The 25,052-nt window shown below is 43.4% G+C and overlaps 1 protein-coding gene across 1 annotated transcript in view; it reads right to left on the bottom strand.

Annotated features, from left to right (window-relative positions):
• Positions 1-12,715: 12,715 nt before the first annotated feature.
• The window catches only part of TTN (titin), a 279,722-nt gene continuing 267,385 nt past the window's right edge, over positions 12,716-25,052 (bottom strand). Inside the window, 10 exon segments of the mRNA XM_060302200.1 lie at positions 12,716-13,978; positions 14,116-14,418; positions 14,955-15,108; positions 15,205-15,896; positions 16,632-16,788; positions 16,917-17,072; positions 17,148-22,615; positions 22,739-23,332; positions 23,698-24,003; positions 24,120-24,695. Of these exon segments, the coding sequence (XP_060158183.1) occupies positions 13,680-13,978; positions 14,116-14,418; positions 14,955-15,108; positions 15,205-15,896; positions 16,632-16,788; positions 16,917-17,072; positions 17,148-22,615; positions 22,739-23,332; positions 23,698-24,003; positions 24,120-24,695 (8,705 nt within the window). The 3' untranslated portion in view covers positions 12,716-13,679.

The raw sequence follows: 25,052 nt of genomic DNA, 5'->3' as shown, positions 1-25,052 counted from the left end.
CATTTTTTTCCCCCTAAATTCCATATATATGTGTTAGCATATGGTATTTGTCTTTCTCTTTCTGACTTCACTCTGTATGACAGACTCTAGGTCCATCCACCTCATTACAAATAGCTCAATTTCGTTTCTTTTTATAGCTGAGTAATATTCCATTGTATATATGTGCCACATCTTCTTTATCCATTCATCCAATGATGGACACTTAGGTTGTTTACATCTCCTGGCTATTGTAAATAGAGCTGCAATGAACATTTTGGTACATGACTCTTTTTGAATTATGGTTTTCTCAGGGTATATGCCCAGTAGTGGGAATGCTGGGTCATATGGTAGTTGTATTTGTAGTTTTTTAAGGAAACTCCATACTGTTCTCCATAGTGGCTGTACCAATTCACATTCCCACCAGCAGTGCAAGAGTGTTCCCTTTTCTCCACACCGTCTCCAGCATTTATTGTTTCTAGATTTTTTGATGATGGCCATTCTGACTGGTGTGAGATGATATCTCATTGTAGTTTTGATTTGCATTTCTCTAATGATTAATGATGTTGAGCATTCTTTCATGTGTTTGTTGGCAGTCTGTATATCTTTGGAGAGATGTCTATTTAGGTCTTCTGCCCATTTGTGGATTGGGTTGTTTGTTTTTTTGTTATTGAGCTGCATGAGCTGCTTGTAAACTTTGGAGATTAATCCTTTGTCAGTTGCTTCATTTGCAAATATTTTCTCCCATTCTGAGGGTTGTCTTTTGGTACTGTTTATGGTTTCCTTTGCTGTGCAAAAGCTTTGAAGTTTCATTAGGTCCCATTTGTTTATTTTTGTTTTTATTTCCATTTCTCTGGGAGGTGGGTCAAAAAGGATCTTGCTGTTATTTATGTCATAGAGTGTTCTGCCTATATTTTCCTCTAAGAGTTTGATAGTTTCTGGCCTTACATTTAGGTCTTTAATCCATTTTGAGCTTATTTTTGTGTATGGTGTTAGGGAGTGATCTAATCTCATACTTTTACATGTACCTGTCCAGTTTTCCCAGCACCACTTATTGAAGAGGCTGTCCTTTCTCCACTGTACATTCCTGCCTTCTTTATCAAAGATAAGTTGGCCATATGTGCGTGAGTTTATCTCTGGGCTTTCTATCCTGTTCCATTGATCTATATTTCTGTTTTTGTGCCAGTACCATACTGTCTTGATTACTGTAGCTTTGTAGTATAGTCTGAAGTCAGGGAGCCTGATTCCTCCAGCTCCGTTTTTCTTTCTCAAGATTGCTTTGGCTATTGGGGGTCTTTTGTGTTTCCAAACAAATTGTGAAATTTTTTGTTCTAGTTCAGTGAAAAATGCCAGTGGTAGTTTGATAGGGATTGCATTGAATCTGTAGATTGCTTTGGGTAATAGAGCCATTTTCACAATGTTGATTCTTCCAACCCAAGAACATGGTATATCTCTCCATCTATTTGTATCATCTTTAATTTCTTTCATCAGTGTCTTATAATTTTCTGCATAGAAGTCTTTTGTCTCCTTAGGTAGGTTTATTCCTAGATATTTTATTCTGTTTGTTGCGGTGGTAAATGGGAGTGTTTTCTTGATTTCACTTTCAGATTTTTCATCATTAGTGTATAGGAATGCCAGAGATTTCTGTGCATTAATTTTGTATCCTGCTACTTTACCAATTCATTGATTAGCTCTAGTAGTTTTCTGGTAGCATCTTTAGGATTCTATGTATAGTATTATGTCATCTGCAAACAGTGACAGCTTTACTTCTTCTTTTCCAACTTGGATTCCTTTTATTTCCTTTTCTGCTCTGATTGCTGTGGCTAAAACTTCGAAAATTATGCTGAGTAAGAGTGGTGAGAGTGGGCAACCTTGTCTTGTTCCTGATCTTAGTGGAAATGCTTTCAGTTTTTCACCATTGAGGACGATGTTGGCTGTGGGTTTGTCATATATGGCCTTTATTATGTTGAGGAAAGTTCCCTCCTGCCTACTTTCTGGAGGGTTTTTTTTTTTTTTTTTTTTTTTTTGCTGTATGCGGGCCTCTCACTGTTGTGGCCTCTCCCGTTGTGGAGCACAGGCTCTGGACGCGCAGGCTCAGCAGCCATGGCTCACGGGCCCAGCCGCTCCGCCGCATGTGGGATCTTCCTGGACCGGAGCACAAACCCGTGTCCCCTGCATCGGCAGGCAGACTCTCAACCACTGTGCCACCAGGGAAGCCCTGGAGGGTTTTTAATCATAAATGGATGTTGAATTTTGTCGAAAGCTTTCTCTGCATCTATTGAGATGACCATATGGTTTTTCTCCTTCAGTTTGTTAATATGGTGTATCCCATTGATTGATTTGCATATATTGAAGAATCGTTGCATTCCTGGAATAAACCCCACTGGTTCATGGTGTATGATCCTTTTAATGTGCTATTGGATTGTTTGCTAGTATTTTGTTGAGGATTTTTGCATCTGTGTTCATCAGTTATGTTGGCCTGTAGTTTTCTTTCTTTGTGACATCCTTGTCTGGTTTGGTATCAGGGTGATAGTGGCTTCATAGAATGAGTTTGGGAGTGTTCCTCCCTCTGCTATAGTTTGGAAGAGTTTCAGAAGGATAGGTGTTAGCTCTTCTCTAAATGTTTGATAGAATTCGCCTGTGAAGCCATCTGGTTCTGGGCTTTTCTTTGTTGAAATTTTTTTTTTTTTTTTTTTCTTTGTGGTACGCGGGCCTCTCACTGCTGTGGCCTCTCCCATTGCGGAGCACAGGCTCCAGATGCGCAGGCTCAGTGGCCACGCCTCACAGGCATAGCCGCTCCGCGGCATGTGGGATCCTCCCAGACGGGGGCACGAATCCGTGTCCCCTGCATCGGCAGGCGGACTCTCAACCACTGGGCCACCAGGGAAGCCCGGTTGGAAGATTTTTAATCACAGTTTCAATTTCAGTGCTTGTGATTGGTCTGTTCATATTTTCTATTTCTTCCTGATTCAGTCTTGGCAGGTTGTGCATTTCTAAGAATTTGTGCATTTCTTCCTGGTTGTCCATTTTATTGGCATAGAGTTGCTTGTAGTAATCTCTCATGATCCTTTGTATTTGTGCAGTGTCAGTTGTTACTTCTCCTTTTTATTTCTAATTCTGTTCATTTGAGTCTTCTCCCTTTTTTTCTTGATGAGTCTGGCTAATGGTTTATCAATTTTGTTTTTCTTCTCAAAGAAACAGCTTTTAATTTTATTGATCTTTGCTATCGTTTCCTTCAATTGTTTTTCATTTATTTCTGATCTGATCTTTATGATTTCTTTCCTTCTGTTAACTTTGGGGTTTTTTGTTCTTCTTTCTCTAATTGCTTTAGGTGCAAGTTTAGGTTGTTTATTTGAGATGTTTCCTGCTTCTTAAAGTAGGATTGTATTGCTGTAAACTTCCCTCTTAGAACTGCTTTTGCTGCATCCCATAGGTTTTGGGTCATCGTGTCTCCATTGTCATTTGTTTCTAGGTATTTTTTTGTTTCCTCTTTGATTTCTTCAAAGTGATCACTTCATTATTTCTTCAAGTGATCACTTCATTATTAAGTAGTGTATTGTTTAGCCTCCATGTGTTTATATTTTTTACAGATCTTTCCCTGTAATTGATATCTAGTCTCATAGCGCTGTGGTCGGAAAAGATACTTGATACAATTTCAATTTTCTTAAATTTACCAAGGCTTGATTTGTGACCCAATATATGATCTATCCTGGAGAATGTTCCATGAGCACTTGAGGAAAATGTGTATTCTGTTGTTTTTGGATGGAATGTCCTATAAATATCAATTAAGTCCATCTTGTTTAATGTAACATTTAAAGCTTGTGTTTCCTTATTTATTTTCATTTTGGATGATCTGTCCATTGGTGAAAGTGGGGTCTTAAAGTCCCCTACTATGAATTTGTTACTGTCGATTTACCCTTTTATGGCTGTTAGTATTTGCCGTATGTATTGAGGTGCTCCTATGTTGGATGAATAAATATTTACAATTGTTATATCTTCTTCTTGGATCGATCCCTTGATCATTATGCAGTGTCCTTCTTTGTCTCTTCTAATAGTCTTTAAAGTCTATTTTGTCTGATATGAGAATTGCTACTCCAGCTTTCTTTTGGTTTCCATTTGCATGGAATGTCTTTTTCCATCCCCTCACTTTCAGTCTGTATGTGTCTCTAGGTCTGAAGTGGGTCTCTTGTAGACAGCATATATATGGGTCTTATTTTTGTATCCATTCAGCCAGTCTGTGTCTTTTGGTGGGAGCATTTAATCCATTTACATTTAAGGTAATTATCGATATGTATGTTCCTATTCCCATTTTCTTAATTGTTTTGGGTTTGTTATTGTAGGTCTTTTCCTTCTCTTGTGTTTCTTGCCTAGAGAAGTTCCTTTAGCATTTGTTGTAAAGCTGGTTTGGTGGTGCTGAACTCTCTCAGCTTTTGCTTGTCTGCAAAGGTTTTAATTTCTCCATCAAATCTGAATGAGATCCTTGCTGGGTAGAGTAATCTTGGTTGTAGGTTTTTCTCCTTCATCACTTTAAATATGTCCTGCCAGTCCCTTCTGGCTTGCAGAGTTTCTGCTGAAAGATCAGCTGTTAACCTTATGGGGATTCCCTTGTGTGTTATTTGTTGTTTTTCCCTTGCTGCTTTTAATATGTTTTCTTTGTATTCAATTTTTGACAGTTTGATTAATATGTGTCTTGGCTTGTTTCTCCTTGGATTTATCCTGTATGGGACTCTCTGTGCTTCCTAGACTTAACTATTTCCTTTCCCATATTAGAGAAGTTTTCAACTATAATCTCTTCAAATATTTTCTCAGTCCCTTTCTTTTTCTCTTCTTCTTCTGGAACCCCTATAATTCGAATGTTGGTATGTTTAATGTTGTCCCAGAGTTCTCTGAGATTGTCCTCAGTTCTTTTTATTCTTTTTTCTTTATTCTGCTCTGCAGTAGTTATTTCCACTATTTTATCTTCCAGGTCACTTATCCGTTCTTCTGCCTCAGTTATTCTGCCATTGATCCTATCTAGAGTATTTTTAATTTCATTTATTGTGTTGTTCATTGTTGCTTGTTTCATCTTTAGTTCTTCTATGTCCTTGTTAAATGTTTCTTGCATTTTCTCTATTCTATTGCCAAGATTTTGGATCATCTTTACTATCATTATTCTGAATTCTTTTTCAGGTAGACTGCCTATTTCCTCATCTGTTAGGTCTGGTTGGTTTTTATCTTTCTCCTTCATCTGCTGTATGTTTTTCTGTCTTCTTATTTTGCTTATCTTACTGTTTTGGGGGTCTCCTTTTTGCAGGTTGCAGGTTTGTAGTTCCCATTGTTTTTGGTGTCTGTCCCCAGTGGCTACAGTTGGTTCAGTGGGTTGTGTAGGCTTCCTGGTGGAGGGGACTAGTGCCTGTGTTCTGGTGGATGAGGCTGGATCTTGTCTTTCTGGTGGGCAGGTCCACGTCTGGTGGTGTGTTTTGGGGTGTCTGTGGACTTATTATGATATTAGGCAGCCTCTCTGCTAATGGGTGGGGTTGTGTTCCTGTCTTGCTAGTTGTTTGGCATAGGGTGTCCAGCACTGTAGCTTGCTGGTCGTTGAGTGAAGCTGGGCGCTGGTGTTGAGACGGAGATCTCTGGGAGATTTTTGCCGTTTGATATTATGTGGAGCTGGGAGGTCTCTTGTGGACCAGTGTCCTGAAGTTGGCTCTCCCACCTTAAAAAATATTAAGAAAAAAATTTTTTGAAAAGAAAAGAAAAGAAAAAAAACGGACGGACAGAACCCTAGGACAAATGGTGAAAGCAAAGCTATACAGACAAAATCTCACACAGAAGCATACACATACACACTCACAAAAAGAGGAAAAGGGGAAAAAATAATAAATCTTGCTCTCAAAGTCCAGCTCCTCAATTTGGGATGATTCGTTGTCTATTCATGTATTTCACAGATGCAGGGTATATCAAGTTGATTGTGGAGGTTTAATCCGCTGCTTCTGAGGCTGCTGGGAGAGATTTCCCTTTCTCTTCTTTGTTCTCCCAGCTCTCGGGGTTCACCTTTGGACTTGGCCCCGCCTCTGCGTGTAGGTCGCCGGAGGGCGTCTGTTCTTCGCTCAGAGAGGATGGGGTTAAAGGAGTAGCTGCTTCGGGGGCTCTGGCTCACTCAGGCCGGGGAGCGGAGGGGTTCGGATGCGGGGTGAGCCTGCGGCGGCAGAGGCCGTTGTGACGTTGTACCAGCCTGAGGCGCGCCGTGCGTTCTCCCGGGGAAGTTGTCCCTGGATCACGGGGCCCTGGCAGTGGCAGGCTGCACAGGCTCCCCGCAAGGGGGTAGTGCATAGTGACCTGTGCTCGCACACAGGCTTCTTGGTGGCGGCAGCAGCAGCCTTAGCGTCTCATGCCCGTGTCAGGGGTCCGCGCTGTTAGCCGCGGCTTGCGCCCGTCTTTGGAGCTCCTTTAAGCAGCGCTCTTAATCCCCTCTCTTCGCGCCCCAGGAAACAAAGAGGGAAGAAAATGTCTCTTGCCTCTTCGGCAAGTCTAGACTTTTCCCTGGACTCCCTCCCGGCTAGCCGTGGTGCACTAACCCCTGCAGGCTGTGTTCACGCCGCCAACCCCAGTCTTCTCTCTGTGCTCCGTTGGAAGCCCGGGCCTCAGCTCGCAGCCCCGCCCGCCCCGGCGGGTGAGCAGACAAGCCTCTCGGGCTGGTGAGTGCCTGTCAGCACCGATCCTCTGTGCGGGAATCTGTCCGCTTTGCCCTTCGCACCCCTGTGGCTGCGCTCTCCTCCGCGCCTCCGAAGCGTCCCCACTCCGCCACCCGCAGTCTCCGCTCGCGAAGGGGCTTCCTAGCGTGTGGAATCCTTTCCTCCTTCACAGCTCCCTCCCACTGGTGCAGGTCCCGTCCCTATTCTTTTGTCTCTGTTTATTGTTTTTTCTTTTGCCCTACCCAGGTACGTGGGGGAGTTTCTTGCCTTTTGAGAGGTTTGAGGTCTTCTGCCAGCGTTCAGTAGGTGTTCTGTATGAGTTGTTCTACGTGTAGATGTATTTCTGGTGTGTAATGGAATATCACTCAGCCGTGAAATCAATGTCATAAGGCCAGTAGCAGCATAATGAGTGGATTTGGGTACGATGATTCCAGCCCGCCGTCCGCTCGACTGTCAGGGCTTCGGCCGCCGGGGCCCCTCCAGAGCCGGCAGCCTCAGTGAGGTCGCCCTCCCCTCGGGCTCCGGGGCAGTTCCGTGATGGCGGAGGGAAGAGACCCCGAGCCGGGAGTTCCAGCTCTGCGGAAACGCGGGCCTGTAGATACTTCTGAGATGGCTTTGGCATCTATCTGCTGGTTCCCTCTCTGAAATGTGTAGGGCAGTATCTCTTAAACTTTTTGAATCATTGGCATCTTTAAAAATGAAATGAAAACTAGGAACAATGTCCCTTAAAAAAAAAGAGAAAAAATATATGCATTATCTCAGGGAGCTCAGGGACCCCCTAAAGATTCTAGGATAAGCATGAATTTTAGGTTTGGAATCCTCACTTTTAGGACATGCTATCTTTTGCAGTGATTTCCTGACAGATTGGAAAGCGTTGGCATACCTGCCCACTCCTCTTACCTGCTTCCCACCTTTTCTTAAAATGGAGCAGGAGTAAGTGGGAGTCGTCCCCAGGAGCCACATTCCTGACATCGCATCATCAGAACTTGGCTTTTTGGGCCAGATTCTTCTACCTCCGTTGCAGTTCCACAGCAGTGGTCATTGTCACCGAGAAGAATTGCGGCAGTAAGTTGCCCTCCTGTCTCCACAAGTCACCCCCTCTCCCACACCTTTTCCTTTACCTGGAGAGTCTACCAGTCTGGCTTTATTACATGTTTCCCTAAGTCCCCAGACATTCTTAGGAAAGACCTTTCCACGGATGGCTATAAAGCCTAGGAATGGTAATTACAGGGACATTATGGGTTAGAAATTTGGTCATAGGTGAAGGTCTTCCTATGAGTGGAGTCTGCTGGGAGGAAATAAGCTTTTGGGCATAGAATGGCAAATACATGTCATAGTTTTCTCAGAATAGCTAAATACTTTGTAAAAGTAAAATTTGATCAAGTAACTAGTTTGCTTAAATCTCTTTCATGGTTCCCCTTACCTCTTAGAGAAAAGCCCAAAGTCCATAATAGGGTGTAAGAGGCCTTTTGCAACGTTGCCCTGCTTCTCACCTCCAGCCCTTCAGAGGTTCTTGCACCCCCTTATTAACTTTTTCTACTTTTTTGAATGTGTCGTGTTCTCCTTGCCCCAGACCTCTGCAGGCGCAAGGATCCTCTGCCTGAAAGCTCCTCCTTATCTCCTCAGTTCACCCCACACTTTAGGTCACAGCTTCTACATGTAACTTCCTCTAATCTGACTGTTCCTCAATTCTCTGACTGGATCAGATGCCCTAGCAATGTGCTCTCAAACGCCTTGGATTTTTCTTTTTTTAAAATTTTTATTTATTTATATTTTTTGTGTTACGTGGGCCTCTCACTGTTGTGGCCTCTCCCATTGCGGAGCACAGGCTCCGGGCACGCAGGCTCAGCAGCCATGGCTCGTGGGCCCAGCTGCTCCGCGGCATGTGGGATCCTCCCGGACCGGGGCACAAACCTGTGTCCCCTGCATCGGCAGGCGGACTCTCAACCACTGCGCCACCAGGGAAGCCCCGGATTTTTCTTTTTTTATCATAGCACTTAATTTCATTTCTTAGGTGATACCCAGTTCCTCCTCTACCAAGATCCAATCCTCTTCACACCTCCCATGTTTCCACCTACTGTGGCCTGTCTCAGCCTACATCATGTACAGTACCAGTGAAAACAGTTCCATCATCAGATAAGTTCGGGGAGCATTGTATCGCCTCTTGGAGGACCACAACACACACTAGCTCATCAAAGGCTCTGGGAAGTCCTGCATAAAGAAGTACGGTTTCCCAAATCCTAAGTTTATTTGGCTGTGGGACAATTTTCCCATAATATCTACCAACATCTTGAGGAAGAGTTTGGGAAACATTGACCCAGACATACCAAAAGGCATAAAACTATTTTTATAACCTTAGAATAAAAATCGATGGGCCAGGTCTTCCTGGGTGGTGCAGTGGTTGAGAATCTGCCTGCCAATGCAGGGGACACAGGTTCGAGCCCTGGTCCGGGAAGATCCCACATGCTGCAGAGCAACTAAGCTCTTGCGCCACAACTACTGAGCCTGCGCTCTAGAGCCCGTGAGCCACAGCTACTGAGCCCGCGTGCCACAACTACTGAAGCCTGCGTGCCTAGAGCCCGTGCTCCACAACAGGAGAAGCCATTGCAATCAGAAGCCCGAAAACCCAACGGAGCCAAAAATAAATTAAATAAATAAATTTATTTAGAAAAAAGAAAATAGATTGGCCCATCGATTTTTTTTGTGTGTGTGGCTGCTTTGGGTCTTCGTTGCTGTGTGCAGGCTTTCTCTAGTTGCGGCGAACGGGGGCTACTCTTCGTTGAAGTGCGCGGGCTTCTCATTGCAATGGCTTCTCCTGTTGTGGAGCACGGGCTCTAGGCACGCGGCCTTCAGCAGTTGTGGCACGCGGGCTCTAGAGCACAGGCTCAGTAGTTGTGATGCAAGGGCTTAGTTGCTCCGCGGCATGTGGAATCTTCGTGGACCAAGGCTCGAACCTGTGTCCCCTGCATTGGCAGGCGGATTCTCAACCACTGCACCACCAGAAAAGGGCGGCCAATCTCTCTTGCAAAAGTCCTTCTATTTACCTAGCAGACACTGTTTTCTCCTATTACAAGGAAACTGGGTTTTCTCGGCCCGAATTTCTTAAAATTACATTTGGGGCTGAATAAACAAATACAAATTACTTTCTTTTCCTGGAGCACAATCATAAAACATTTTTCTTGAAATATAATGTCTCACTATGGAGACTGTCAATTTAACCTGTTATTTTACTGGCTGTTTCTGATTTACCTACCTCCCTACCTCTAGATGGTTCATCTATATAATTGGCTACTACTGGTTAGAGATAATAAATTCATCTTTTGAGAAACTCTACCAAAAGACTTCTTTTAAAGATGTGCTGTCTCATGCCCATCATGTCTAGTGTTATGGGTTGAGCTGTGTACCCCTTCCCACAGATATGTTGGGGTCCTAAACTCTGGTACCTCAGGATGTGACCTTATTTGGAGATAGTCTTTACACAGACAATAAAGTTAAAATAAGGTAAAATTAGTGTGAAACCTAATCCAATATTGCTGATGTCCTTCTAAACAGGGGATATTTGGACCCACACATGCATGCAGGGAGAATGCTATGTGAACAGGTGGCCATCTACGAGTCAAGCAGAGAGGCCTGGAACAGATCCTTCCCTAACAACTCTCAGAAGGAACCAGTCCTGTTGACACTTTCATTTAGGACTCCTAGCCGCCTCCCCGCCGCCCTGCAGGGTTGTGGTACTTTGTTCTAGCAGCCCTAGCAAAATAATACATCTAGTGATTACAAGTGAGGTCTGTGTTACACCCCCTCTAAAATGTTTTTCTGGTCCCTAACTTCGATGTTTTGCATGGTGGTCTCTAATATAATACTGATTGCTGGTGTTTATTGGGTGCTGTGGCAGCACTGCTCTAAGAGTTTCACATGTAGTAATTTGTTTAATCCTCACAAAACCTGTGAGGTTGATGCTGTTGTTATTCCCATCTTATGGGTGAGAACATCAAGGGATAGAGAAGGTCAGTAATCACTCCAGGTGACACAAGTTAGCAAATAGCAGATCCTGGATTTGGGTTGGTACTCTGGGTTTTGAGTGCGTATATATAATTCCTACACTATGCTGCTTATGAGTGTAGCCAAGTGGGGGCTTTATAAAATAGACAGGAAGGATTCAGCAGAAAGAGGGGCAGGAAGAGAGTGAAGATTACTTATAGGTTTTGTGGATTGGAGGGTTGAACCAGGAAGAAGGTGTCTGCTTGCTGCTCTCTGGCGGCCCCTGCCGACAGGGGGGAGAGAGACAAGGTGGTCTGAACCGGAAATGCAAAGTTGCTGGGAAGGCATTCCTGGTGCTGTTGGAGGTGGGGTGGGATTGACAGGAATCCCCACCCACCCTACGCGGGGGAGCGCCGTTATTGGAGGCGCTCTCGGAGGGAGGCTGGCTGGTAAACCCGGAAAGGGGTGCTTGTAGTTCCAGCCGGAGGGCTTCTGAGGGCCTTCCCAGGATCCTCCCTACGCAGTCCTCTCACGTGTGACCCCTTGGCCACACCCTGCTGCTCTCAGAGGCGTGGGCTTCTGCTACTGGTTGAAAAGAAGTCAGGCCTCTCGGCGTGGCGTGGATTTCCTTCCCGGGATAGGCCTTAGCCCCTCCCCTTTCTCCCAGGCCCAAAATGGATCTCTGGATTTGGGAGCTGCAGCTACAGTTCCTTCAGCTTCAGAATTCTGAGCAGCACGGACTGCGCCCCAGCCACGGATAGGACTCCTTAGAACATCAGCCTGTCAGGGCTGGGAGTCATCCTCAGGAATCCCTGCCTCTCTCGTTTTAAGGTAAGAACTGGCATTTCAAGCTGTTAGATGGTGTAGTGGGTGCTGTGCGTACCTCCCAGATCCAGGTGATGTGTACCCGGCCCAGTTTCTTGTGTATTGGCTGTTTAGCTGCCCTAGTCTGCAGAGATTGCTCTGGCCAAGGGGTGCCCCTCACCCCGGAGGTTATTTCCCTCTTCCCGCCGCCGCTCCCACAAGCTCCCAGCCTGTAGGCACTAACTGGCAGATAAGCAGGTAGAGAAGGTCAGCGCCCTTGCTCCCAGGTGGAACCAACTCTGGTGCAATTTATGCTCCCTGTGGGATGCGGCTGAAGCTCCCGCGGAGACCACATACTTGCTTAGCTTTCTTCCTCTACTCTGCTTCCCTCACTTCCTTTTTCCTGAGAGCAGTCCCTCAAAAAATTACTTATGCTAGAGTCAAGTCTTAGGCTCTGCCTTTAGGGCATCTGACTTAAGACAGAATACTTGCTGAATAAATTAACGAAGACCCAAGATCTTCTTTGGGGGAGTAAGAATTGACAGTGCATTTGCTTCAGCTTTGGCCGCTTGTACTTACATTTAGGGGGTAATTTAGGCAAAGAATCGACTTTATAGGTTTACAATTAGGATTATCTAATTGAGGTGGATAAATACAGATTTTTCTGGTGCTAGAGATTTTATTATGAAGTTGTTTTGAAAAGCCTAGTAGGACTATACCATTTAAAACGAGTTCTTTAGCTTTGAGGACTTTGATTTGTTCTGTCTCAGTTTGGAGCTGCAATAGTCAGTAATGGATTCAGTTGCACAATTGATCATTTTCCCTGAAATTGTCATATTCTTTTCTATACTCCTTGAGGGACAGGGTCTATTTCATCTTGCTCATCTTTGCATTGCTGTCTGGCACAAAATATCGTGAATTGTAATGTTCAATATCTTTGGATTTAACGAATCAGCTCCCATAAAAATATTTTTCTTGATAATAAGTTTAGAAGATTTGATCTAATACTTTGGGGGATTTTTGTTAACTTTTGGGGGTAACTTTATCCATGAGAATCATATCTATGCTTTAAAAAAATTGTGGAATGCATTCAACATGGTAATTTAAATATTTGCTGTGAAGAACTTGAGTTGCTTCTTCTTATCTATGATCATTTCTGTGATTTGCAAAGGCACATACCTCCCCAACCCCAGAATTTTACAGAAAACAACCAATCACAAATTTTGAGGTGCAGATAGCTTGCTTTATTTTGTTGTTACTATCTCAAGGAGGTCCAACAATTATAACTAACAATTGAATTTAAACCTGCATGAAAAGAACTACATCAAATTGATATTTTGGGCAGTTAGTAATATTTTGTTGTTTTTAATTTAACGACAGCTTTATTTTGTTGTTGTTGTTCTTTATTTTTTGCTGTGGCTCATTGCTTAGTTGCCCCGGTTTCTCTGGTGTAATTTAAATTTAGAGCTACCACACGAAGGCGTTGGCTGCACCCCGGGACCTCCAAGAGTTGCCACTGCTCTGGCATAGGAACGCATGAACAGCTTGGTTAAATGAGGGGATGGCCAGGTGATGTTGCTTTTCCAAGCTACCCAGGCACTCTCTATGGTCAGAGACAGTGTGAAATGAGCGAACAAAGTGTTGGCCGTTGCACTTTGCTCTGGTAATATTTAAGTCATGATCATTTTGAGTGTGACATCATCAGAGAAAATGTAAGACGTTAAAGTGTTGCTTACAGGAGGGTAAATGCAAACATCACCAATGCCTTACATTTCTGATTCAGTAAGTATTGGTGCACATATCAGGTGACGTGCACAGCATCATGTCGGTGGATAGGACATCTTCAATGGGGAATTTCTCGACCCATTGAGGCATACTTAGACATCAACATTATGTTGAGGCACAAAGATTGATTAAGTGTTGAGCAGGGTATTCGTTCCATAAGAAACTTTCTCCTACCAACAGTTAGTTTCAACAGTTACATTGTAAAATGTCATAAAATAAATGGTACAAAACTTTATAACCGTTAATTCGGCTATATACAGTATGTACATGTCACTAGAAAATGTATAATCTTAGGTCAACAATTAAGAAAAGATTGAAATGCATATTTTTGAACTTCGACTCATTTAGGTTGATACAAAACTACATTTTTTTTTTAAGTATTTACAGATGAGAAAGATTAGTCTATGTGAATCGTTCAGGAAAGGTTAAGAATGTCTGAATATGAGAGCACAGGCCCTCTTAAATGGATCGAATATTTATATTCACAGTAGCTGAGTCAGATCCAAATTCATTCTCTAAGCGCAGGGTATAAAGTCCACCATCTTGTTTCTGTACATCCATGATGATCAGAGTTGTCAGGTCATCTGTGTTTTCAGTATGGAATCTCCCTTGCTGTTCTTGATTTTGAATTTTTCTTCCACCATGGGACCATGTTATTTCCGGGGTAGGCTCACCCGTAAAAGCGCAGGCTACTGTTAAAACTTTGCCCTCGTCAATGCTGATGTCAGAGGGAAGAGCTTCAATTTTAGGTGGAATTCCTTTATGGAACAACAACAACAAAAAAGTTTTAGGATCACTGAAAATATAACAGTTTGCTTTCTACTGAATTGTATGTACTAAGGACTCTACCATGCTACTAGGCTTGTCTACCTCTACCAGTAATTTGATTGCTCACCTCTTAGGCCTGCTTTAAGCATCGTACTAGTTGAGCTTTCCAGTTGTGTCATACTAGATTTTCCCATAAAACTGCTGGAACTCATTTCTACAAAAGACTCTTGCATGGAGGACATGCTTTGGGCAGACATGCTTGCAAATTTCATTTCGGTCATGCTGCTAGCACTGCTGCTGCTGAAACTGCTGAAGGAGGCCTCCTGCTTAGAGGCAGACATTTGGACTGACTGAGACGAGAAGCTTCCTTGCAAGCTCGTGTCACCACTTGTCCTCAATACTACCTCTCTGGGAGGTTCTTCAACTAGAGCTGTGGAGCATAGCAGATACACAGTGAACACCAATGACATCTGGTTAATTGGTGACATCTGACACTGACTTACAGAAATGGAACACTTAGACACACACACAGAAATGCAACCCAAACAATTTGCTGTGGAAGCACAAGCAAATACATACATACAGTTGTCAAGAGCTAGCTCAGTGTCTCCCAGAAACGAATCCTTATATTTCTATCATTACATTACATGCAGGTGCTAGAATCACTAGGAGAAAAATGATTAGTCATACAGAAAATAATTTTTACATTGTGCATTCTGAAAATACATGTAATAGGACAGTTGGTAGCTTTGCTTTGAAAGTTAACTTATCCATGTTCCTGTCTCGCTGTAAAGAAACGTTGACCGTTAAGAATGAATTCACACAGGAGGCCTGTGTCTCTTACACATGGAACTTAATGAGGCTCCAGAGAGTTTGCTGGGCTCAGAAGACAAAAGCAAAAAAACAAACCAAAAAACTCAGATAACGGCCTTAAGCAAGTAAGGAAAATGATAAAGATATACTTACGAAGGACCGTTAAGGAAGCAGTAGCTGAACACTGGCCATGGAAATTTTTGGCCTTAATTGTGTATTTCCCACTGTCACTTACTGAGGCCTTTCGGATTTCAAGGGAATATACGTTTCTGGAGCGACTTACGCTGATATTTGAAGAAACAGAAATCTAAAAAGAAGAGAAAAAAAGGGTTTCTTTGAGCTCTTCAGGAGTAGATGGAGTATTTAAAGCTTTCTTCAGTAATATATTCATAACTCAACTTACTGGCAGGTTGTTTTTAAACCATTCGATTTCAGGCGATGGCTCACCACTGATTTCACAAGAAAAGAGAACATTTTGTCCTTCGTTAACATTTTGAGATCTGGGCTGGGAGATGAAGGCTGGAGCATCTGAGAGTTCTTTGCTCAGGGTCAGATCATACTGACACTTGATGATTCCTTGGCTGGTTTTGCCAATGCAGGTGAGGATCCCTTCATCTTTGTGACCAGCCTGCTTGATGGTCAGCGTCTGGTCGCTGCCTGAGACGCCATATCTGTACTCCTCGGAGTTACTGAGCTCTACCCCATTCAATACCCATTTCACATCAGTGGCACCAGCAATGTTGGCTTTTAAAGTCACTTTCTGACCATCAGGTATACTCATCTGAGTAGAATATGCTTTAATCTCGGCATGAGTTCTGATTTCTTCTGATGCCTGTGATGTTTTAGTGATTTCCTCATGGACAATGGATTTTTCCAGGGAGGTCGCTTCTGATTTCTTGACTTTTTCGGAAATCAGAACTGTTGAAGCTTCCTCCTTGAGGGCCAGCTTCTCTGGAGATTTCACCTCTGACATCTTGATTTCTTCAGAAATTAGGGCTTTTTTGGAAATTTCCTCTTGGACATCTGCCTTCTTCTGGGATATACTTTTGGAGGTCTTTTGTGTCGATACTTTCTGTATCTCAGTGTCTTTTACAGCTGAAAAAGAAAGCTCTATAAGGCAAACTGAATTGGAAAGAGGCCCCACCCTCTTCTCTTGTGGATTCTGTAAGTGAATAATATACAAAGAAAAAACATTAACTTAACGCATGCAGTGTAGGTAATACCTAACTCTTTCTCAGTCCCAGTCTTGGAAAGTTGTCATGCATGACTTTGGAGATCAGTGTAATGATTATTTAAACTAAACTAAACAGAAGAATGATTTTTATGACTTAAGGGGAAAAAAAGTTTTGCAAAGAATAGTTGAAGGATTTAGGAGATGGGTGGATTTAGGAGATTTTGAGTAATTAAAACAATTGAATTATGTTTTAGAAGACTGAGATGAAAGCAAACTAATTTTAATTGGGAAAACCGATACAGTTCTTTCATTAACTTTCCACTGCTTTGGAAAATTAGCAAGAGTGAAGCTTTAGGGAAGAAGTGCCATTTTGTATAATCACCTGCCTTTATTCTTAAATGTTCCTGGGAGCAGGAATCTTATATAATCTCTATGGAATCTTATATAACACCACATACAATTAGACACTTAATAAATATAAAAGTGTATGCTAACTTCAGATATGTGTATTTGTACATTTGTGTACAAATGGTATTCTGTAACTTGGTAAAAGTTTTATTTTAATACTTTGTGTGTGTGTGTAAGGAATAGTGTTTAGAAATGTTTCCTTCATATTGTTTTCTGAAAATTATTGGTAAGAATAAAAGCCAACCTACCTTTTATTGTTAATTTGCAGCTAGAGGACACAGATCCAGCTGAATTTGTTATTGTACAAGTATAAAGTCCACCGTCAGAAGTATCAGTCTTATGAATTTCTAGGAAGAATCCTCCTTTGTCTTCAGAGAGTTTATATTTACCTCCTTGTGTTATAGCCTGTAGAATGCACGTGATTTGAGTTTTAAAAAGTGATTTAATTTTAAACTTTCTTTGGGAGATGGGGAAGAGGGAAGAGGTTAGTTTTTTTAGAAGATAAGTTTAAGGATCATTTAAGAACTGGTTACCTTTCCATCCTTTGTCCAGATGACAGTTGGCTGGGGTTCTCCAGTAGCTTTAACTGCAAACTTAGTGACACTGTCTGAAGAAATAGTTGTATCCTGCAGCCCAGTAACAATTACTGGTTTTGTGGAAACTGGTTCAGGAGCTTTTGGTTCAGTTTTCTTGGTTTCTGTTGGCTCAGCAGTTTTTGGAGCCGCTTTCTTGGTTTCTGTTGACTCAGCAGTTTTCGGAGCAGCTTTCTTGGTTTCTGTTGACTCAGCAGTTTTCTGAGCTGCTTTCTTGGTTTCTGATATGCTTGAAACTTCCTCATGGATATTCTTAAAGGCTTGTCCCACAAATTGGAAGTTAGTTTTGGAAGTTCCACCTTCACCAGAAATCTCACAAACATATTCTCCACAATCAGATTCAGTGAGGTTATGGATTTTGAGCTCATAGGTACCATCTGCCGAATAATGAAACTGGAAATGCCCATTTTCCTTCAGTTTCTTACCATCTTTATACCAGGTGACCTCTTTGGCACACAATACAGTACTTTCGACCACACAGGTCAGCTTTGCTATATCTTTAGAAGCTTCTGCTTTCAAGGACTGAATTATCTTGGGTGGGGCAGTGACTGGCAGCTGCTGAACCTTTTCTGTTGGTGTGGGTTTTATCTCTGTGGGTGATACAGCTTTTGGGTGAGAAGTCACCGGCTCTGGGGATTTCACTTGTTTTGGAGACTTGACTCCTTCTGGGGATTTTACCCGAGGCTCTGGGGACTTGACTTTCGGTGGTGATGTCAGAGCCTTTTCAGTAACCCTGGCCTTTTGAATGGTCAGAGTAAACTGTGCCTCTTGCTTCCCTTCGCTGTTCTCTACCACCACGCTGTAGTTGCCCTCATCCGAAGCCTGGACTGAAGAGATCTCAAAGGTCGATTTGTACTTTGCGGTGGTCACTTGGTGGCGGGCGGAAGTGCTTATGACTTGTCCCCTACGCAGCCATGTCACAGTCGGTACCGGCTCACCATCTGTATCGCAAGAAAACCTTGCAGAGTCGCCTTCATACACCGTTATGGACCTTGGCTTCGTAAGAATTCTTGCTGCCAAAGTCGTCTTGATCTTCCTGTGTGTGGATTTTTCTTCCAGCGACTTTTCTTCGACTGCAGCACTTTTCATTTCTGCAGATGCATGGTGTTCATATGATGAGAGACTTTCCTTTGTCTCTGTTATCTGTGATTTCATTTCCCTGACGGAAGAGGAAGCTTCCATCTCAGATGTTTTCTTAAATGATGAAACCGCATATGCCTCTGTTCTTGTCAGCTCAGGGAAAACAGATCGGGGGACCTCTTCGTCTCTGCGCTGGGAAGCATAGGTGGTGTAATCCCCTCCCGTGACGTCCAAGGTTGCATAGTCAGAAGCCTCACCTTTGTAGTTGGTGCACACGGCACGGTATGTTCCGCTGTCATCAATATGACAGTCCAGAATTTCCAGGGTCAGAACCCCACTGGTGTTGGTGTAATGAATCTTACTGCTCTCTTGAAGTTCTACACCGTTGTGGTACCATTTGACCTCGGCAGTTGGCTTAGACTGAACATTTAAGATAAAACGTGTATTTTGGCCGCACGGTACCCTGTGGGAGCGCATCCTCAGTGTGATTCGAGGCATGTGGTCCAGCGTAAAAGGCTGCTGACTCAAAACCTCATACTTCCTTTCTGATGTCTTCTGAGTTTTTAAAGCAGCTTTCATGGACTCATACCTGGAAAAGATATCAAATCTTGCCGACCTCTCAAATCTTGACAGTGAACGCTCACTAGACACAGGGCTGGGGGAACGTGGGCGAGTCCTTTCTGGGGTAGGAGACCTTCTTTCTACGTCATCTTCATCTTCATATTCCTCAGCTGGCTGTGGCCGCGGCCGGATCAGCTCGGACACCGGCCTCATCAACTCGATGTAGGTCGGAGACAGGGAGCGCCGGCGTCTCAGCAGCCTGGACACCGAGGAGGAAGTGTCTCTCTGAGCGTGTTTGGAGATCTCATATTCTTCCTCAATTTCCGTTATTTCAGTCACTTCTCTCTGGCGTCTTGATTTCTTTCTAGATTTTTCTTCCTTCGCCATGTGTTCCAGCTCGCTTTTGTATTCCGAGAGGCGCTGGGTGGTGGTGACTGGACGCAGCAGCTCTTGGTCCTCTCTCTCGGCCATAATCCTCTGCCGCTGCCTGGGCTGCCTGTGCCAGGTGCGGGCGTGCCGCTCCCGCAGCTCCGCGTAACTCGTGCTGGTCTCCGCCTTCGTTGGGATGTGATACGTTGAGTATCTGAAGTCTTTTCTTGCTTCCTCCACCTTGACGTGAGCTTGTGGGGAAGGGTAACGCAGACTCGAAAGCTCAAAACGTGGAGGGCTCCGGCTTGGGGGTGAGGCTGAAAAACCCAGTTCCAGCTCTTCTTCAAGACGCAGCCTCTCTTCCTCTGTTCTCTTCATTGCCAGGTAGTCGTCAATGGGCAGGAGTAATTCTTCATCCGAGATGTCACCGAGAGAACGTCTCCTGGGTCTGTAATAAAAGTAATAATCAGGAGAAGGTGTACGCCGGCGGGCTGGTCTCACCATTTCAAGGTCGTCTTGGGACAGTTTGGGAATCCTCCACTTGGGTCTGTATTGATCGGTGATGCGTGGAAGAGGCATCACGTAGAACTGTTCCCATCTTGAAAGGCGGATGCGCTTGGGTCTTTTCTGTACAACTCTGTCCATCTTCCCAGGCATTTCAAATTGATCGCGTATCTTTTTGTACCATTTCATGTCAGACATGGGCACGAACTGCTTAATGTGTTGGTCTTCTTCTATGGCAGCCGGTTTGTACTTGCGTGGCTCTGGTACTTCGTAAGGCATGCGGAGTTTTCTCTCCTCCTTCTTTTCTTCCGTCTCAAGTCGGTATTCCCCTTTTACAGTCTTGGTGCTGACGGCTGGTTTGTAAAGGGTGGCAGCTTCTCTCAGTGCCTCCTGGGCGACCTGTGTCAGTGGCACAGTCTCAGTTCCGGAAAGAATTTCAGCCATTCTTAGCGTCTTGTCAATTTGCCTCTGTACGTGTCGTTCGCGCTCCTCCTTAGTCTTGAACTCCTGTTTGACGTACCTCAGGCGTTCCACTTGTAGGTGGGCCTGGCAGCTGGTGGATCCAGCAGTGTTTGTGGCTGTGACTCTGTAGTAACCCGTGTCTTCAGGCAAAGTATCCCTGATATGAAGAGCATAGTAATCCAAGCCTTCGTGGATAATTTCGATATTAGGCCCGAGGGACAGTGGCTGACCGTCTTTCTCCCATTTTAATGTTGGCGGGGGGATGCCAGACACCCTGATCTCAAAGCAGACGCTTTGGCCTTCTTGGCATTCTGCGTTTGCCAGTAGCCGTTTGAACATGGGTCTTAGGGTCGTACCTGTTGGAGGTGGGTGTGGGGTCACAGTCAGCTTTGCTTTGCAGCTGTCTTCACCGTATTTGTTTCTTGCAACAACAGTGTATTCGGCAGCATCATCCGTAGTTACACTGTTGATTGTTAATTGGTAAAGACCCTTGTCGGACTCAAATGTGTACTTCCTATCATCATCACCTGGTTTGATTTTCTGACCTGATTTATACCATGTAACTCGAGGCTCTGGGTGGACAGTTATAGTTACTCCAAACCGGACATTTTCACCCACATAAACTGTCCTGTTATAGAGAGGCAGCGTGAATTCTGGTGGCCTTTCCAGGAGTCTCATGGTATCTGTTCTGCGCTTAAGTTTCTTTATGGTTCTACGGCAGTAATAGTCGTAAACTTCTCTCACACCTTTAACAAACAGCTCTGCGTAAGAACTGTCTTCTCCGTAGTCATTGACTACTTTGCATCTGTAGGTACCGTCATCGAATTTGGTAATGTCTTTGACATACATGGTGGCCACTCCATCGTCATAAGTGATTTCATATTTCTCACTGTTCTCCAGCTGTCTGACACCAAAGTACCACGTCACTTGGGTAGACTGATCGTAATTTTCAATTTTGCATACGTATTTGACATATCCTCCTTCTTCAACGACTGCATGCATTATCTGTCCAGAAACTGGGCCGATTTCAATGGATGCCACTTTAACTTTAGCAATGCTCACTCCCTTCTGAGATCGAATTGCACCACCACAGGAGATCCTGGCTGCAGACACAACCAAGTTGAGGTCTTTCTTGATCAGGGTGTGGTAGTAACGTCGGTGTTTCAATGTCCTGATCACTTTAGTACTGACTCTTTCTATCTTCTGCTTCAGCCATGGGTGCTGGAGAGCCTCAGATGCTGTCATGCGAGATTTTCTCTCTTTCACTAACAGCCGGTCAACAAAGTCCATGGCTTCAGTGCTGATCTCTTGGAATGCTTCTTCATCAAAGGTATATTCAGCATTCATGATGTTCTCAATTACCTGTTGGTTAGTTTCAGCCAGGAATGGATTGATACCACTCAACAGCACATACACGAGTGTTCCGAGTGACCACATGTCTGTGGCTGTGCTGACAACATCATGCTGGTGGACTTCAGGTGCATAGTATTCAGGGGCAGTGAACAGAAGCCTAAAGTTGTCTCCTGGCTTCAGCTGATGGGCCTGACCGAATTCTATGATTTTAATGGTGGAGCTCCTTCTTGTTTGGTAAATGATATTTTCTGGTCTAATGTCAAAGTGTCCAATATTATGACTGTGTAAGAACTCAAGTGCTTCACAGACCTGGCGAACATAGCTTACAATTTCTCTCTCATTAAGTTCAAAAGCACTTGTGTTAATGCGTTCAAATATGTCAAGTCCTGATAGGAACTCAAAGATCATAACTAATTCTTCCATGCTTTCAAATGATTCATGGAGGTATAAGATATTTCGGTGCCTAGCGATGTTTAGAATGGAAATTTCTTTCTTTACCAAAACCTGATCAGCCCCTTTGACTTTAACAAATTTGGCCATGTATGTCTTCTTTGAGGATGTTTCAACACAACGGTGGACAATTCCAAACTGACCACGCCCAAGATCTTCAGCAATCATATATTTCTCATAGAGTTCCTTGGTTGAAGAGTGAGATGCTTTGGTCATAGAAACTTCCCTGGTTTCATCAACCTCTTCATCATAGTTCATAGCTCTGGTCTTATCTTCTTTGGTTATGGTTGGTTCTGAAGGCTCAGAAGGCTTGCTTAGGCCAAATTTATTTTCCGCTATTATACGGAACTGGTAACTTGTTTTTCCAAATAAGTTGATCACGGTATAGTGTGTTTCTCGGGCCTGTCCTACGCGGATCCATCTTTCTGCAGTGGTCGCACATTTTTCAACAATGTAGTTGGTGATTTTGCTGCCACCATCAGAAGCTGGCTCAGTCCATGTTAAGTTGACAGAATCTCGTGAGACGTCACTAACTTTGACTCCTCTGGGTGGGTCGGGAACGTCGGCCACATCCAGTTCAACTGTCTTCTGATCAATTCCAAACCTGTTTTTAGCACAGACCACATAGAAACCAGCATCTTTTCTCTCCACTCCATTGAGGAAAACAAGTGACGTGAAAGATCTTGTGACAATAACTTGGTAGTGGCCATTGTTGTCGATGAGATCTTGTCCTTTCTGCCAGGTGATCACTGGGTCTGGTTTGCCACTGAATGGGATCTTGATGCTGATTACCTCACCTCGGAGAGCATGGACTGCTCCCATGCCTTCAAGATTTTTAGGCAAGTGTATCTTGGCTGGAACTGTATCAGAATAAAAGAAGGAAGAATATAATTTAGCAATACCCAACACTATTTAAGAGCACCCCCCCCCAATTAATAATATGTAATCTAGCACCAAAATGATGTTTGCTGATTTGTTTTTACCTTCTACTTCCAAGGAGGCAGTGCCAGACACAGACCCTCCTTGGTTGGTAGCTCTGACTTGGTAAACTGTGGCATCATCATCTGTGACGCTTGCAATGATGAGCTGGTGGTAGCCACCCTTAAACTCTTGAATCCTGTACTTTAATCCATCTGCGATGATTTCTTTGCCTTGTCTGTACCATTTCACAATTGGTTTTGGATGACCAGTCACTTTGCAGACCAAAGTAGCATTGCTCTGATATCTGACATTTAGATTTCTCAGTTCCTCTTTAAAGTGTGGTGCCTGAATTGGGACATCAGATTTGGGAATGACAGGTTCTGATATTTCACTCCATTCGCTTTCCCCACCTAGGTTTTCACATTTCACACGGAACTCATATTCAAGACCTTCAATAAGGTTTTGCACTGAAAAGACGGTTTCTCGAATTTCATCTGTTGTCACAGCAATCCACTTGTTCTGCTTCTTCTCACGCTTCTCAAGGTAGTAATTTCTAATCTTTGCCCCTCCATCACTGGCAGGTGGCTTCCAGGCCACAACACAAGAATCTTTTGTGACAGCAGCAATAGTTGGTTTGCCAGGAGCACCTGGCTTTTCTGTTTAAAACAAAAAGCATTTGACTCATGGGGTGAAACAAACAGCTTTATGAAGAGCTTATTTTATAAAAAATAAAATGTTATGAACCCAAAGTTCTATTAAGAATAACTAATCCAGAAAAATGAAATTGGTTACTTTATGCTGAGAAACTTACTGCAACACAAAGTTCGTTTTTAGAGAAAAAGGGGATGGGGTATACGTGTGCCCTTTTAGATAAGCAAAAATTCAATTTAAGTGAGATAAAAGGCACTTGTACTTTAGCTGAATCTTTGCTATCTCCTTTCAAAAGTTATTTCTGTTTAAAAAAAAAGTTTCACATACAGATGGAATTTTGCCATAGGAAGATTGTAGAGGTTGTACTCACCAAATGGACTCTTAATGATCACAACTGAGGAGACTTCTAGAGGGTCACTGATGCCAAACGTGTTCTGAGCCGAAACCCGGAAGTAATACCCAGCATTTTCTGTGAGGTTCACAATTCTACAGGTTGTCACTGAGATGGCTGAAGACACCAATTGCCATTCAGCCCCTTCCTTGGCCTCACATTTCTCTACCACATAATTGGTGATCCAGGAGCCTCCGTCATCTGCAGGTGGTTTCCAGCTGATCACCACAGAGTTCTTCAATAGAGCTTCAATCACAATTGGTCCTGTAGGTTTGTCTGGTTTATCTGTTGGGAGAAAATACAATTGGAGTGGTTTCTGTAGTGTGTCTCCCAGGATATTTTTCTTTTTTCTTTAAAAACAACAACAACAACAAAACCCACTGAAAATGAAAATAAAATACCTTGTATTTCCACATCAAGGATGGCATCCACCGTTCCAAGAACATTACTGAGCTGAACTTTGTATTTCCCAGCGTGAGTCTTACGTTGGATATTCTTCATGACGAGATGAGTATACTGCTCAGTGTTTTCAATAGCAATGTTTTCTGAGTTTTGCAAACGTTTCTGGCCATGGAACCAAGTGATGGCAGGTACTGGACGGCCAATGTATGTAACGTGAAGTCGAAGCGTTGACCCCACAGCACCGTAATACTTCTCTTTCAGTGGGTAACCGGGATGGAATTGTGGCGTTGCTTGCAGGAGAAGCTTACTACTGGATTCTACTTCTCCAACCTCATTGGTAGCTATGCAGGTATAAACGCCTTCATCTTCTTGTTCCTCGGTCATTACTGTTAGAGTATGTGTGCGTCCATCTGAAGACATTTTGTACTTGCGGCTTTGTATCAGCTCCTTACCAAATCGGTACCATTTAATGTCTGGTAGAGGCCTTCCAACAATCTGGCATGAGAGTTGAGCAGCTTCACCCAGTTTGGTGGTGACATCCTGCATTTCTTTGCGTACTCCTGGGGCCTCTCCAGCTGAAGGGTATGAAAGATAACATTAATGCATTATTGTTACTACTGAATCTATAATCCTCTGTCCTTGTATATCAGGAATGAATTCATCCTATTGACTAATACTTCATTAGACACCATTATTTACGTATGAGTCTAATTCTTAAAAAGGCTTCACAGTGACTGGAGGATCATCTGGAAAGTAGAGATTCAATGAGCACATCATCATATTATTATGTAGAGTGACTTTTTATGATCGGGAGGCATTAACAATGTATAGGGTTTTGGGGAAATATTAGTTCTCTATAAATCTGTAGATTTGCCCTTACTTAGGTTCACTGAAGTGGGGTACATTTGTTGACCCTTCAAGTCTTACTAGGA

This window comes from Globicephala melas, chromosome 7 (genome assembly GCF_963455315.2).
Source record: "Globicephala melas chromosome 7, mGloMel1.2, whole genome shotgun sequence".
NCBI classification, from domain to species: domain Eukaryota; kingdom Metazoa; phylum Chordata; class Mammalia; order Artiodactyla; family Delphinidae; genus Globicephala; species Globicephala melas.
Note: the sequence above shows the minus strand (reverse complement) of the source record. Positions and strands in the feature narration are given on the sequence as shown.